This window comes from Staurois parvus, unplaced genomic scaffold (assembly GCF_062004578.1).
Source record: "Staurois parvus isolate SC_StPar_1 unplaced genomic scaffold, SC_StPar_1.0 ptg000154l, whole genome shotgun sequence".
Lineage (NCBI taxonomy): Eukaryota > Metazoa > Chordata > Amphibia > Anura > Ranidae > Staurois > Staurois parvus.
In genome coordinates this window covers 7125626-7141733 of record NW_028317950.1, presented here as the reverse complement: position 1 = coordinate 7141733, position 16108 = coordinate 7125626, and the positions used below count along the sequence as shown (strand labels likewise).

General features: G+C 43.7%; 1 protein-coding gene across 2 annotated transcripts in view; it reads right to left on the bottom strand.

Moving 5' to 3' along the window:
• Positions 1-11506, bottom strand: part of LOC149463458 (chemokine-like protein TAFA-1) — a 39710-nt gene extending 28204 nt beyond the window's left edge. Inside the window, exons 1-2 of one of the 2 annotated variants that reach the window (XM_089674987.1) lie at positions 11312-11506; positions 6919-7064 (exon numbers count right to left, since the gene is read on the bottom strand). In XM_089674987.1, coding sequence (XP_089531113.1) covers positions 6919-7064; positions 11312-11403 — 238 coding nt within the window. In that variant the 5' untranslated portion in view covers positions 11404-11506. The remainder of the gene's footprint in view (positions 1-6918; positions 7065-11311) is intronic. The other variant, XM_089674988.1, reaches the window with a different exon arrangement.
• Positions 11507-16108: the final 4602 nt, after the last annotated feature.

Here is a 16108-nt window from a genome sequence, read left to right as displayed (position 1 = left end):
TCCTGAATGGCCCCGTCATCTTCTGGGACCTGTCACGTGTCCCACAAGACTACGGGGAGGGAGGGTAGGAGAACAACTTTCACTACCTATTGCCTAGGCGATTGCAGCGGAAGTGGGAGTGGGTACCTGTCAATTTTGAGTACCCGCTCCCCAAAGGTGCCAATCCTTAATGGGGAGAGGGACACCAATCTTTAAAGCGGAACTTCTGCTTTTGGGTGGAACTCTGCTTTAATGGTGCTCCCACAGTGGATGCATCTTTGATGCCCACCACGGTTCACAAGAGGAGGACCAATGCTGGACCCTGGAGGAGGACGTGTGGGGAACTGCTGGAGAATGGAGGGTACTACTTGCTAAAATGTTCTTCCTATACAGTCTGGACCTGGGATTTATTTGGTTGTAGCTTGTAGCAAACTTTTAGCAAGCTCTTAGATATTATCGTGCTTTGCAAATGATTAATAGACACTTAACAAATGCCTGCTGAGACTTGATAAATGCCTGCTGAATGTGATGTCCTTCAGACCAGGATTTACAAGTCAAGATTAAAAAATGCTTGTGTATACTTTGCCTTTGCCTGGGTCAGTGACTGGGTCACCAGGACATGGAAAGCACCCACCAGTTTCTACAATGTACCCCGGATGGCTGAAATGTTTCAGAATCTAGCTCTCCAGCAAGGGGAAGTGATGCCGTAGAAACACGTAAGTGCTGTCTTTGCCCTCCTGACGCCGGCAGAAAATAGTTTGTGATCAGACAGGACAAGTGTCACCAGAAAAGGTTTTCCCATTGAAAGACTCCTCTCTGTTTCTATTGCAGTAACAACTATGAAACCTTGAACAGTCCATCAATTTCAGTCCTTGCGACAGTGACCACCAACGCACACAGAAAAAGTGAATCTCCTCCCTGGGGACACAGACCATAATAAAAACCTGATAGGGTTTCCAACTCTTCTCTAATGCCGGCCATACATGGGTCAAAATTTAACCAATTTTTCGTCCGAAGAATAATCGGCCGATTTTGGCTCTTTTAGTGGGTCAATGGCACCAAACAATTTTCATGGTTCCTCTCCTTTCGGTGATCGGCATGTTGGAAAATTTGTGAAAAACTACCGATTTTCGACTCAATGATGGTCAAATTGTATGATCGTTTTTCTGAAAAGAATATGCACATGAGCCATGATCTGGAAGGAACAGACGTTTTGCCTGTTATATGGGGTGAACTTTGACTTGGTCGGCAGATTTAGGAAATAATTGATGGCACCATCGGATTACCGAGCAAACGACGTTTTCGATTTTCGGATGAAAAATCATTCGGAATTCGACCCATGTATGGCCTGCATAAGACTGGCCATACACTATGCAATTTTCTGTCCAATTTCTGCCCAAATTTGTTGTCAGAATACAATAGTGGAGCAGGGAGGATTTCTGCTTCTGCTTTGCTTGTATGGATACAGGAATCTGTTCAGTGCCATTTCCTTTAGATTTACCTTCACCTATGTATTGCAAGAGCCTGCCTAATTGGATACAAGTGAAAGTGTTGTTAGGTTTGACCTCTTATTAAATGGTTTTTGGTAAATCTAAAGAAAATTGTATAATGTATGGCCTGCCTTAGCCATTGATAACGAAAAAAAAAAAAGTTTTGGAATTTCCTTTTATAGGGTGACAACTGTGTCACTGTCCACATCACTCAAGTGTGCTCCAATGGAGACATGAGCTTCCAATGGAGACAAAAACTGGCCCTTGCAACACACATTAAACAGGCATGCTTCATTGTTGTTGCTGGCAGGAAATGCAGTGCAGCTTTTGAGCAGTACATGCAGGCCGGAAGTGTCTGCAAACAGGCTCCAGAGGATCAGGAGCAGTAAGAAAAGACGAAAAAAGAGCAAAAATGATTTAATTTTTAAAAAATGGCAATTGGTTATGATGCACACTACTTTAGCAAACTTAACCACTTGCCTATCGGGCACTTATACCCCCTTATTTACCATGCCAGTTTTCAGCTTTCAGCGCTGCCGCACTTTGATTGACAATTGCGCGGTCATGCAACATTGTACCCATATGAAATTTTGATCATTTTTTTCTCACAAATAGAGCTTTCTTTTGGTGGTATTTAATCGCCACTGGGCGCTTTACTTTTTGCGCTATAAATTAAAAATTGCAAAAAATTTGAAAAAAAAAAAAAAAGTTTCTTTGTTTCTATTATAAAATTTTTCAAACAGGTATTTTTTCTCCTTCACTGATGTGCGTTGATGAGGCAGCACTGATGCGCACTGATAGGCGGCACTGATGGGCACTGATAGGCAGCACTAAAGGGCACTGATAGGCAGTACTAATGAGGTGGCACGGATAGGCGGCACTGATAGACAGCACTAATGAGGTGTCACGGATAGGCGGCACTAATATGCAGCACTGATAGGCGGCACTGATAGGCGACACTGATGATGGGTACTGATAGACGGCACTGACTGGCATCACTGCTGGGCACTGACTGGCGGCACTGACTGGCAGCACTGCTGGGCTGCACTGGTGGGTGGCACTGGTGGGCAGCACTGGTGGGTGGGCACAGGTGGGTGGCACTGGTGGGCACAGGTGGGTGGGCACAGGTAGGTGGCACTTCTGGGCACAGGTGTGTGACACTGCAGAGTGGCACAAGTGGGTGCACTGCTGGGCACAGGTGGGTGCACTGCTGGGCACAGGTGGGCGGAGCTAGTGGGCGCACTGCTGGGCACAGGTGGGCGGAACTTGCGGGTGGCATTGCTGGGCACCGATCATCAGGGCACTGATCATCAGTGCCCTGATGATCGGTGCCGATCCCCGCTCTGACAACTGCCGGTTCTCGGCAGTACTTTCCTCACGATCTGACTGCGTGAGGAAAGTGCAGCCAAGAACCGGCACTTGCATTTCCCTGTGATCAGCGTGTCATTGGACACCGCTGATCACGTGGTAAAAGGCCGGTATTATTGGCCTTTTACCACATCACGTGATCAGCTGTGTCCGTAGAACACAGCGATCACGGAGATCGCCGGGTGCGCGCCCCCTGGGGCGCGCAGGAGAGCGCGTTCTGGGAGGACGTCATATGATGTCCACTCAGAACTGGCCGGCCGCAGTTTAGCCGTAATTCGGCTATCTGCAGTCGGCAACTAGTTAAGCTGGGTACACACTGAACAGATTCCTGTATCCACACAAGCAAAGCGGAAGCAGAAATCCTCCCTGCTCCACTATTGTATTCTGACAACAAAGACTTCTCTTCTGTCACAATACACTGATCAGCAGCTACAAATCGGTTAGAAGAAGGTTTTTGCAGCAGGACTATTCAACAGAAGCTGATCTAACAATTAGCTTCTGACAAACAGGACCATACATATATCGAAATTCAGCCGACTCTTGTTGAACCGGCCAAATTTCAAACTGTCTGTACCTGGCTTAAATCTCATTCAGTTTACATCTACTGTTACTTTTTTAAATTATTTTAATCTACAGCTGTTGTAATTTTCTAAATCACTAAAAAAAAAAAATTCAAAGGTTGCTTGTAGGTGTTTTGTACAGAGATGTTGTACAGAATTCTTCCAGAAAAGTATTTTTCTGCTGATGATTTGCTCATTGCTTTTACATGAAATCTGCATTTCGATTACAATATAAATTTTAGGAATTCAAGGTAACAGGTGTTTCATTTTTGCTTAGATAATCTTTAAAGTTCATCGGCATCTAGGTTCAAACTTGTACGTCTTAATTTCTGCGCTTTTGTTGTTCCTTTTTCTTTTATGAGATTCAGATGCATTTTTCATGTGCTCCCACTGAAGTCTCTGGTCGGTCCAAAAACGTACAGTCAAAAGAAAAGCAGCCTCAACAAGTCAACAGAAGCGTGATGCAAAGGTGTGAACTTGTTCCACAGACAATAATAGGATTCCTCTGGTCATGCATTGTCAAAGACAGAAATGTGACAAATTATGCATGTATGAATAGGGAACCGGGGCGGACTGACAACTCATGGGGCCCCCGGGCAATAGGGGATCATGGGGCCCCTGTGTCCTTGTCCACACTCAAAACACACCCAAAAAAGCCTATAAAAGGTACCAGAGGCATTTCATGGGGCCCCCTACTGACCCCGGGCCCTCGGGCAGTGCCCGAGTGTTCGAATGGTCAGTCCGCCCCCGATAGGGAATAAGGCATTGTTCACACCTTTGCAGTATAGTGTGTGTCAAAATTTAAAATATCTGATGTGTGATAGGAACACGTGTTACCAGATGAGATAGCTCACATCTATGAAGTGCCAGATTTAAAAGGGGGCAAAAGAGGCAACTGCCCTGAGACCCTTGACAGTAGGGGCCCCCTGCTATACAAAAATTATATAAAACAATATAAAAATGATATAAAATAACCCTCTGTACAAAAATAACATAAAACAATATAAAAATGATATAAAAAAATAAATAATAATTAAAAAAATAGAAAATATATAATCGTAAAAAATTACTCTTTTTCATTAAATGTATCTTGGCAAGTAATATTTTGCTTGCCACCATCTGTAAAAGTTTTTACTCTGGAAGTGCCGAATTTATAAGGGAGCAAAAGAGGCAACTGCCCTGAGGCCCTTGACAGAAGGGGCCCCCTGCTATACAAATTTAGTATAAAACAATATAAAAATGATATAAAATAACCCTCTGTACAAAAATAACATAAAACAATATAAAAATTATATAAAACAATAAATAATAATTAAAAAAATAGAAAATATACAATGGTAAAAAATTACTCTTTCATTAAATGTATCTTGGCAAGTAATATTTTGCCTGCCACCATCTGTAAAAGTTTTTACTCTGGACCAGTATATTTTATAATTTTTAAAAATGAATTGTGGCAGCTCAAGCAAACCACACATAGAGCGCTTACACTCAAAAGCTAGGTTCACGTCTGTGTGGGTGGTGCCGCTGCGGATCCGCACAAAAATCTGTGCAGCCGCACCACCCGCACTGAGGAATGCGGACCCGCGGACGGGTGCCATTAGTTCTAATGGCACGCCAACCGCATTGGAAAACGCAACCATACTGGGAACCGAGATTCTCATGCGGGCTGCGTTTTCAGAAGAAGTGCAGGGACTTCTTCTCTGCGTGTCACAGGACACGGGAGTCCATTCAAATGAATGGGCTCTCATGCCCGCGCAAAACGCAGCCTGCACAGCTGCATATATGTGAACCAGGACTTAAAGTGGTTGTAAAAGCTGAAGGCAGGGGCTAGCTGACCATTTGGAAACTCGGGCACTGCCCGAGGGCCCGGGGTCAATAGGGGGCCCCATGAGATGCCCCTGCTACATTTTTCATAGGCTTTTTTGAGCTTGGGCAAGGACACAGGGGCCCGAGGGCCCAATGAGTTGTCAGTCCGCCCCTGGCTGAAGGTTTTTTTACCTTCATGCATTCTATGCATGAAAATAAAAAAAACCTTCTGTGTGCTTCTCCCCCCCACAGCCCCCCCAATACTCGCTCACCTGAGCCCCCTTCTCAATCCAGCAATGTGCACTAGAGCCCCTACTGTCCCAGGTCTCTCTCCTCATTGGCTGAGACACAGCAGCAGAAGACATTGGCTTCCACTGCTGTCAACCACAGCTAGTGAGGCTATGAGCAGAGAGCATGGGGGTTCCATGACGTGGCTTTATGTATCTTATGGGCGCATAAAGCAGGACTTGGGAGCGAGCACGCACCAGTGCGCCCATAGCAAGCAGCTTGCTATTGGTGGCACTGTTCAGCGCTGACAGGGGACCCAAGAAGAAGAGGATTGGGGTTGCTCTGTGCAAAATCTTTGCACACAGTAGGTAAATATAATATGTTATTTAAAAAAAACAAAACACAAAAAACCCCCAAAAAAACAAAGCTTTAGTATTACTAAGGTAGCCTATGACTGCAATGTGTGCCTGCCATTGAGAATGTAAACCAACTCTGTGCATACGGGGTCCCCTGAACCTGAAGTGCCTTGGGCCCTCAAGATCTATATGTGGCGCTCTATCTATGCACTGTGCTTTGAAAAATGGGGCATGTGCCTTTTCATGCCCTGCGAGGCCCACAAAAGTAACACATGAAAACACATGTATACTGCATTTAATGCATTGCCAGCCTGCGGAAGCAGACTCTTCCAAAATCCACAAGAATGATCCCCATTGGCCAGACCAAAAACACATGATGCATGAAAATGTGTATTAATGCAACAAAGATGCACTGCATGGCACCACAATGCATAAAGCAAACGTGTCAACATGCTAGAACAGATGTTAAAAAAATGCACTAAACAACCGGACAAAGGCGGATAGATGTGAACTTGCCCCAAGAAGGCAGACACAGCAGCTTTTCTCATTACAATTCTGAGACTGATCAGCTTATTATTATCTTTCCATTTAGGGTTTGAAAATCCTTGCAATGCGATTTTTTTTTAAGTCACAATATAAGTAGCTTATGTTCCTATTGAATCCCCCGTAGTTTTTACTCCTCTCTCCTCGCTGTGTGGTTTGACTCTCTCCCACCTCTCTTGTTTTTTCTTCCCTCATGCACCCTCTCCATCCTCTCTCCATCTGCCTCTCCCACATCGCTCTCCATCTCTTCTGCAGGCCTGTTCCTCTCTAGCTAGCAGATGGCACATGCACACCCATCCTTCATATCGGAGAAGGTTATGCCAGGAAATGGGAACATTTCTGGCAGAATAATTATAATAATTTTTTTTTTCCTCTGCCAGGGGTTAGGGCAGGAAGGCATGCGATGAGTAGTTGTATAAAGGTGAACACAGATGTAATGCTTTTGGGATGCTATGGAAGACAATTTTGGCACAGTGCACACTGGAGGGATGGTCTGAAGGTGCGGAAGAATGGAGGGGACTGGATAAATATATTGTGGGGGTAGAAAACTATTGAAGAAGTGTTGATGGAACATTGGTAACAACTTACAGATGACTGGGAGACGATTACCGTCTGTGAAATACTGATAGTGTGGAGGCCACAGAGGAGACAGGTCCGGTATCTGAACGTTGTGCTTGGTGTAGGAGGCCATAACTGTCATCCAGAGGCAGGACATGGAGAGGAAAAGAGTGGGGCTATCAACAGAGAATCAGGTGAGATAACAAATGTGAAAGTTCTGGTAAAAAGTGGAAGGAAGGCAACAGATGTTGGGGAGAGACAGGAGGAAAGAGAAAGAAAAGAGGAGAAGGAGAAAGGACTAAATTCACTAAGCTATAATACATGTCTTGACTATTTTTGGTTATTTTGTTATCTTCTGGACTTATTTGCAATTACAACTGAAACAACGATCATTCCGGCAAACAACAATCATATAACTTTGTGAATTTCTAATCTGAAAGCGACAGAGAGGGAGAGACTGAGTGTTAGAGAAAGAGAGAGAAGGAAAGAGACTGAATAAAGCAGGGATGGAGAGGAAGAGAGAAAGACTGAATGGGGGGAAGGGGGACTAAAAAGAAGAGAGAAGGAAAAGAGAGAGAGAGAGAGAGAGAGAAAGAGAGAGAGAGAGACTGAATGAGGGAGAGACTGAATGGAATAGAGAAGGAAAGAGACTGAATGAGGGAGAGGGAGAGAATGACTGAATGAGGGAGGGAGAGAGAAAGAGAGAGAAGCTGAATGGAGAGAGACTGAATGGAAGAGGGAAGGAAAGAGACAGTGAGAGAGAGACTGAATGAGGGAGGAGGAGAGAGGGAGACTGAATGAGGGAGAGAGACAAGGGGGGGAGGAAAGAGACAGCAAAAGAGAGACTGAATTAGGGAGGGAAGGAGAGAGACTGAATGGAAGAGGGAAGGACAGGGACAGCGAGAGAGAGACTGAATGGAAGAAGGAAGGATAGAGAAAGAGAGACTAAATATGGAACGGAGAGAGGGAGAGAGACTGACCTGAAGAGGGAAGGAAAAAATCAGCGAGAGAGGGACTGAATGAGGGAGGGAGAGAGAGAGAAAATCTGAATGAGGGAGAGAGACTGAATGGAAGAGGGAAGGAAAGAGACAGTGAGAGAGAGACTGAATGAGGGAGGGGAAAAGAGAGAGAGAGACTGAATGAGGAAGAGAGACAAGGGGGGGGGAGGAAAGAGACAGCAAAAGAGCAACTGAATGAGAGAGGGAAAGAGAGAGAGAGACTGAATGGAAGAGGAAGGACAGGACAGTGAGAGACAGACTGTATGGAAGAAGGAAGGATAGAGAAAGAAAAACTCAATATGGGAAGGAGAGAGGGACTGAATTGAAGAGAGAAGGAAAGAGGCAGTGAGGGAGAGACTGAATGAGTGGGAAGGAAAGAGGGAGAGACTGAATGGAAGAGAGAAGTAGAGAGAGGCTGTATGGAAGTGGGAAGAAAAGGGACAGCAAGAGAGAGACCAAATGAGAGAGGGAAGAAAAGAGGGAGAGACTGAATGGAAGAGGGACGGAAATAGGGAGAGACTGAATGGAAGAGGGAAGGAGAGAAAGACAATGTAAGAGATAGATAGAGAGAGAGGTAGTGAGACAGACTGAAAGAGGGAGGGAAGGAGAAGGGAGGGAGAGAATAAGTCAGGAAATAGTAGCTAAACTGCTGGAGGAAGCGGGAGGAAAGAGAGAATGAATGAAAGAGAGAAAGAGATAAAGAAGGACCGAGAGGGAGGAAAGGGAGAGATAGAGACCAAACAGGGGAGAGTGAGAAATGGGTAAAGAGAAAAGGAAGATAAGAGATGGAGAGAAAGACTGAACGAGGAAGGGAAGAATAGGAGAGGGAGAAAGCAAGAAAGAATGAGATAGAGAGAAGAAAAATAAGAAGCGGAAATGGGGCAAAGAGGAGAGGGTGATAAAAGGAAGAGAGGAGGGGAGAGGCAAAAGCGTGCGTGTATGTGGGGGGGAGAGCAGAAGGAGAAAGGTGGGAAAATCAATATGGATGCTAGTATACAGAAACAGATAAATCATTTAATTATCATGTCATGTTATAAACCACACTAGAAAAACTACATTTGGAATATTCAGTTGCCCCTTTCACATGGGCGGTTAGATTTCAGCTTTTAGCTGCGGTTAGAGGAACTTATTTACCGCATCTAAATGCAGACAATGCATCCCTATGGCTCCATTCACACACTGCGTTTAGCAACGTTTTCATAACATACTGTTTTATGCGTTTAAGAAAAATAAAGTTGACAGAGTCCAGGAGCGATGTACCGTCTTTGTCTGTGCATAAACGCAATTAATTGCAGTACAAAGAGAAATTAAGTAAACAGTTGCTATAGAAAATGCAAGAATTTACTGCAGCTAAATGCAGCCGCACGTAAACGCATGTAATCGCGCGTAAATGCAGATAAATGCAATGTGCAAACGCAAGTGATCTCTGTGCCAGGAATGTTGGAATTTCAAAATTAAAAAATATGCATTTACAAGCGGCAGAACAACCACCCGTGCAGGGGCGGACTGACCATTTGGAAACTCGGGCACTGCCCAAGGGCCCGGGGCCAGTAGGGGACCCCATGAGATGCCCCTGGTACCTTTTTCATAGGCTTTTTTGAGTTTGGGCACGGACACAGGGGCCCCATGATCCCCTATTGCCCGAGGGCCCCATGAGTTGTCAGTCCGCCCCTGCACCCGTGTGAATGAGGCCTTATTTACCCTAACTCCTCCACATGAGCCCCTAACATGCAATGCATTTCAACACACATACAGAATCATTACATATGCAAAACTGCATGCACCATCTTTTACATTTGTATCTGTTTCCTTTAATTCAGTAGAATAGATATCATGATAATAGTTTCACAAATCTCAATAATCTCCCAGTTATCATGCTGCATAGGACTATAGGCTAAACAAGCCTGAGAACGGATATTGGATCACCGACACACTCGCCATCATTTACTATCCGTAAAATAAACACATAGTTCCCAACTTGTCCCGATTCCTATGGAATGGCTGTGAAGGTTTATCCTTGGGAAATGTATTCTCTGGCTTTTCATATTTCAGAAGCATTTACAAAGGAGTTGCAATGCAGCTGCAAATTTAAAATTTAAATACATTTTTGCAGGTTAATAATTAAAATATAAAAGTTCTTGCACATGTTTCCTGTAGATCGTGCATTCTAAAACGGTACTGAAATTGTACTACGGGTGGGGTGACATGAGCTTGTACAGTTCAGTTCTACATAATGTATTCTATAATAGCTAGTGACCCTGTACAACCTTTGCATGTGTGTTATGGGGGTCTTAATTTACTGACAATTACATTGTACAATTTATACATGGTGTGTGATCGCACTGCATTCATATATATTCAGATTAAACCTAAAAAATGCTTTGCAGTTACAAAAATCAACTCTGCATGGCCAGCTTGGGAGGTTATCTAGCTAGTTGGGGTTCTCCATCTGAAAAGCACCCAGGAATATTCTTAAATATTGGAAACTAGATATATATATAGGATATATAGGATATATAGATAGGTATATAGGATGACCCCACAGCAGATCTTCAGTATAGTAACCTCACCCTGCACACTTCCAGCATGTTATAGGCAGGCTGGGAGTAGACTTTCAGAAGCTCTTAGATTTAGGTTGGAATCAGATGGTAGCTTTCTGTGCCATGGCTGTCCAAAAAGAACTGACAAGCGATGAAATTTTCAACAGTCCTTTACCGGAGTGAGATCCATGGTCCTGCCACGAGGAATAAATTTCATATTTTTAGTTAGGCGTGGGAGGTGTTCAGACAGCACGCAGAGGTCAGGCAGAAGTCCAACAAGTGTCAGGAGGTGGAGTTGAGACTCCGGTAAAGTCATAATTACAGGATTAAAAAAATGATCTTGCACTTTTTTAGGGTAAGCAGTCAGAGGACATGGGGGGACACTGACTGTGTGCATAGAAAATAAAAAATGAAAGGCAGGCAGTGGCCATTTACATCCTACAAGGGGTTTCTCTCTTTAGACTGGAGTACAATAAATGTATCTGCTGGCGCCAATTTCACACCCTTTTTTCTGCCGCAGACTTGCACTCTACTGTTAACCCTTCTACTACCACAAATAAGCAGCTCAACAAACTCTCCTCCTGCGTTGGCTCATTAAAATCCCTTTTTTTTCCATTCTACATCTGCCATGGTCTTGGACAGCCGGCTTAACTCTTCCTTCCCTGCTCTCTTCCTCTGCCCCATAGATGCCCAATCTGTCATCAGCTCTGCATGTCACTTTGCCCTGGTTAGCAGTGTCATTTAACCCCATACTAGATCTCAGTGCAAAATGCCTTCTTTTTGTCTCCGCCATGTGTGCTTTAACCCCTTCCCTGCCTAAGACCTTCTTTTAAATTCTCCTGAAGCAAGAGTTTTGTTAATAAGGGGAGGTTTGTGCTCACTTACCAGCCCGGCAGCCTCCAGCCCATGGGACACGGTGCAAGATGAGAGCAAGGAGAAGAGATCTTCTTGTCAGAACCTATGAGGCTGTAATCCATCTGGGAAGTGTGAGTGAGGGGGAGGAGGGCTGGGTGCCATGTGTGATAGCGGAGAGTGGGGAGCGATGGAGAAAAAGCAGTGGGGGTCTCTAGTGCCCTGTATGAGAAATGCCAGCAGGGTGGGAGGGAAGGAGGAGAAACATATTCTGCCTCTCACTATATTTCCACGCTTGCTCATCCCACACTTGACACCCCATCAGTGACATTCACCTTCCACCGCACGCTTCTCACCTGTCCTTTTCCCACCATTGTCCTCCCTCTCATCAGGACCACTTATCTCCCCATCTGCTGTGTCTTCTCATTGCTCGCTTCCACTTTTTGATATTCGGAAGTGATGACATTTACCAGCCATCACTTGTGACAGTTGGGCAGTGCAGGGGTTAACACAGCATCATCAATATTTAAAGCCTTTTAAAACACAGTAATATCAACATCATGTGCTTTTTGTACATTTGGAAAAAAAAGGATTTGAATTCTTAGTGTTATTTTATTGTATGTTTTGCATCATAATTGCAAAAATAAAATCATGATAAAATAATATTTTATTCAACATATTCATTCATTTATTCATATTATAAAGTTTTGTGTTACAGGTGGCTTGGCCTACCTAGGACCGGGACAGCGTTTTAACGTCCTAGTGATCTTTTTCCCAGTGCCATATAGGTTGGAAGACAACTGAAGAGAATAATGGTGATCCTTTGCTTGGGGCATCCTCGGGGGCGGACTGACCATTTGAGCACTCGGGCACTGCCCGAGGGCCCGGGGTCAGTAGGGGGCCCCATAAAATGCCCCTGGTACCTTTTAAATGCTTTTTTGGGTGTGTTTTAAGTGTGGGCAAGGACACAGGGGCCCCATGAGCCCCAATTGCCCGGGGGCCCCATGAGTTGTCAGTCTGCCCCTGGGCACCCTACACGTTGTGCCTGCTGGTCTGATAAAAGCACCAACGATGGTGGAGCATCAACATGCTGTTGTGGCCCAGGACAGCATTAAGGTTTACCTAACCTTTAAAGTAGAACTCCACACAAGAGGGTTTTTTTTCTAATTTTGGATACCATATGGAAAGGTCAGAAATCTCCGCTATGGAGATTTCCTTTCACTTCCTGTCTTGTTGACCAGCCTCACTGCAGGAGTTGAGAAAGATCCTTCTATACTGGGACACCTCCTGAAAATAAAACAGAGGTTTCAACTCTTTCACACTCCATCCAAAAAGTAAAATAAAAATGTTGGTTGGGGTTCCAATGTAAACATGAAATTATGGCACAATCTTGTGACATGTAATACAAGTTATCAGTGCTTTGTTGGAACTGCTCAAAAATGCACCTTTGTGAACATTTAGCAATCTTTTCTTTTTCTCATAGTTACATAGTTAGTCTGGCTGATAAAAGACAAAATTCCATCCAGTTCAACCATTAAAAAAAAAAATTATAATCGTATACCCACAGTTGATAAAGAGGAAGGCAAAAAACCCAGCAAAGCATGATCCAATTTGCTCCTGCAGGGAAAAAACTTCCTTCTTGATCCCCCATCCATAGATAACCATATGAGACCACAAATAAGCATCAGGTGACCTAACAGAGAGCTTATACTCAGGGGCTAGTGGGTCTATTGTCTGTGATGACAACACATCTGATTTTCATGCCTTGCTTTTGAATAGATATCCTATTGTATATCCTATTATAGCAATACCCCCGTAAGAGTTGCTAAATTTTGGGTCCCCCCATAGTCTTGCACAGCCAGGCAACACGCATTTTCCCACACAGACTTGTATCCAGGAGACAGTGACCAGTCCTTCAGCTTGTTTTTTGTTTAAATTAGACCTTGGATGGGGTAAGGGCTGTATAGGATGCCCAAGGGAACAGCAACTGAGGACAATCTTCCTGGAACTACGTACAAGACTCTTTAGCCTCCCTGGCGGTATGATTATTTCAGATTTTTGGTGCTGAAAGCGGTACCATTATTTTGCATGGAAATATGTAGTTTTTTTAATGTAGGCTGTAATTTTTAGGAATAACTCACTGAAATCTGTCCGAACAAGAGTCTAGTAAACATCCCGGTTAGGATAAAATTTGAAACACGAAATCATAAATTATAATTTAATAAATAATCATAAAAAATAATAATATAATAATAATAAATTTAATTCAATAATATAATCAAACCAAAAACACTGAAATTTGAAATATAGCGCCAAGTTCGCACATTGCTGAGCAAAGTCGCAGAATCGTTTTCAGTGTCTGATGATGAATTTCCCCACAAATCATTATCACTCAATTCTGCAAGTAGTTCTGATTTATTATCGCTGTTCTCTAGCTGGTCTAAAACCGCTTTTGACCTAAAGGGACACTTTTTGGACGCCATGGACATTTCTAAGTTTCCAGGCAGAAAGAATAGTCAAAATGCAGGCAGGGAACAGGACAAAGCAATAGGGACAAAATATATGTGAAATGGTTTGAAACTGCAATGTTTTACTATGTAATATTCGTTTACAAAAAATTTAATTAATTTTTAAAAATTTTTAAATTTGCCGCCGGTTACGGCCCGACGTCACAGGGACGGAACACGGAAGCCGGATGCCAGCATCGGCCGGAGGAGGTGGACGGGGACGCTGCAGGGGAGTGAAGGACAAGGTAAGCGCTGCAGGGACTCCCTGAGCAATGCCGCATGGTAAGCCCGAGTGTAGCTCGGGGTTACCGCTCTTGGTACTGAAATTTTACCCCGAGCTACACTCAGGAATACCGCCAGGGAGGTTAACAGCAAACTTCACTTCTTGGAGAGCTACCCAGCATCTCCTGTGTACCACCCCAGACCACAGATACTCCTCTATCCTGCTAATTGAAGGTATTAATGGACAGGGGATCTAATACCTGTCGCTTTAAATGCAAGACAGTCCCGGGTAGCAAGCTAATCCAGTTTCCCACCAGATTGCTCCTTCCCCTTACTGGCCCAGGGGGTGTAGGTCTACTCACTCAGTCCTCTGTCTGTGAGTTGATGGGTCAGTGGCTGATTTCAGACCTTCTGGGCCACTCCTACCGTGCTGCACAGATTGTCCTAGCTCTTGGGGCCGATGAGGTCCTGAGCTTTCCTCCTCTCCAGCTCCTCTGCCTGTAGATGAGCCCCTTCCCAACTGGGCCCCCTCCCATGCTCCTGCTCTCCAGCCTCTCACTTCATCTTCCAACCAAACTCTCCTGCTGCTGAGCAGGCTTTTCCATAGTTAAGGGCTACACTGGCCCCATGCAAAGTCTCCTGCTTGGGGATTGATCAGTATGCAGGCCAGCCCCTCCTCACCCCAGCCACAGCTTCTAGAATCTTCTCCAAGATCTATAGAGTGAGCAGGGGGAAGTGTTAAGGAACTGAACTGCAGAGTCTCCCAGCCGTATGGTCACGATCCTTCCCCAGCCTGGACTGGCTTTGTGTCAACAGCTGACAGCGGGTTTCAGCCTGGTGTCAGCTGAAAACGGGTCACAGGAGTGCAGAACGAACTGCGCTCCTGTAATCCATAGGAGAAGTACATCCAAAAGAGCATTGGCTGTACTTCTCCTTTACATTAATTATTATAATTTGTCATATTCCTTAAGTTAGAATGATTAGTTTTCAGAAATATTTATGTATATTCGGATTCCTTTCGTATATTCGTTATTTTCAAATTGATTCGAAGTTTGAAATTTGAATTTCGGAATTCAAAATGTGAATCTCTGAAGTTCTATTTTATTCTATAACATTTTTTTCTATTCTATTGTATTCTTTTCTACTTTTTTCTATTCTACTCTAATCTGTTTTATTGTGTTCTATTCTATTTTATTCAATTTTATTCTATCCCATTATGTTCTATTATATTCTATTGTCTTCTCTTCTCTTCTTTTCTATTGTTTTAAATTCTATTCTACTCTGTTCTAGTCTTTTTTGTTCTGTAAAGCAGCCTAAGTAGGAATCATCATCTTAATTAACTTTTATACCTTACTGCATTTATTGCAACATGTTTGAATTTGAACTCAACTTAATTTATTAATCCAAATTTATTTTAGAATTAAATTTCGATTTAGAATTTGGATAATTAGTTTTTTTATAGTTTATTTCGGATTCATTGAAATTCATTACAATCAATTTGGGAATTTGGATACATCCAAATAACAAAAGATTTCGTCCCAATTTCGCAATAAAATGAATAGTACATGTCTAAAAGGTTATAACCTCTGACAATTTTTTTTACATCTGTGCCCCATTGGAGTGAATTTTTTTCACTTCCTGCCCCATAGCCCCCCCCCCCCCCCCCGCAACTCCCTCCTCACTGGCTGTGATTTACAGCAGCCAATGACTCCCACTCCTGTGTCTCAACCAATGAGGAGGGACTTGGGAGAGCCAAGGCTCTCGTGCACAGCGCCAGATTGAGATCAGGCTCAGGTAAGTATTAGGGGGGCGGAGGAGGGAGCTGCACATTGAAGGTTTTTTACCTTCATACATAGAATGCATGAAGGTAAAAAACCTTCAGCCTTTAGAACCAATTTAACTTCCTATCTGGGTAAGACATGATCAGAAATCTTTCCAATGGGGACACAGACAAGAAAAAATATTTTTAATAGAGTGGGGAAAGTTTAAATCCTTTGTCCCGGTGAAAACCTTTCTTGTATGAGTATCACGGAGATGGGAAGTGAGGGAAAATCCTTTTAGTTGGGTCACATAAGAAAATAAAAAAACCCAATAGTAATTG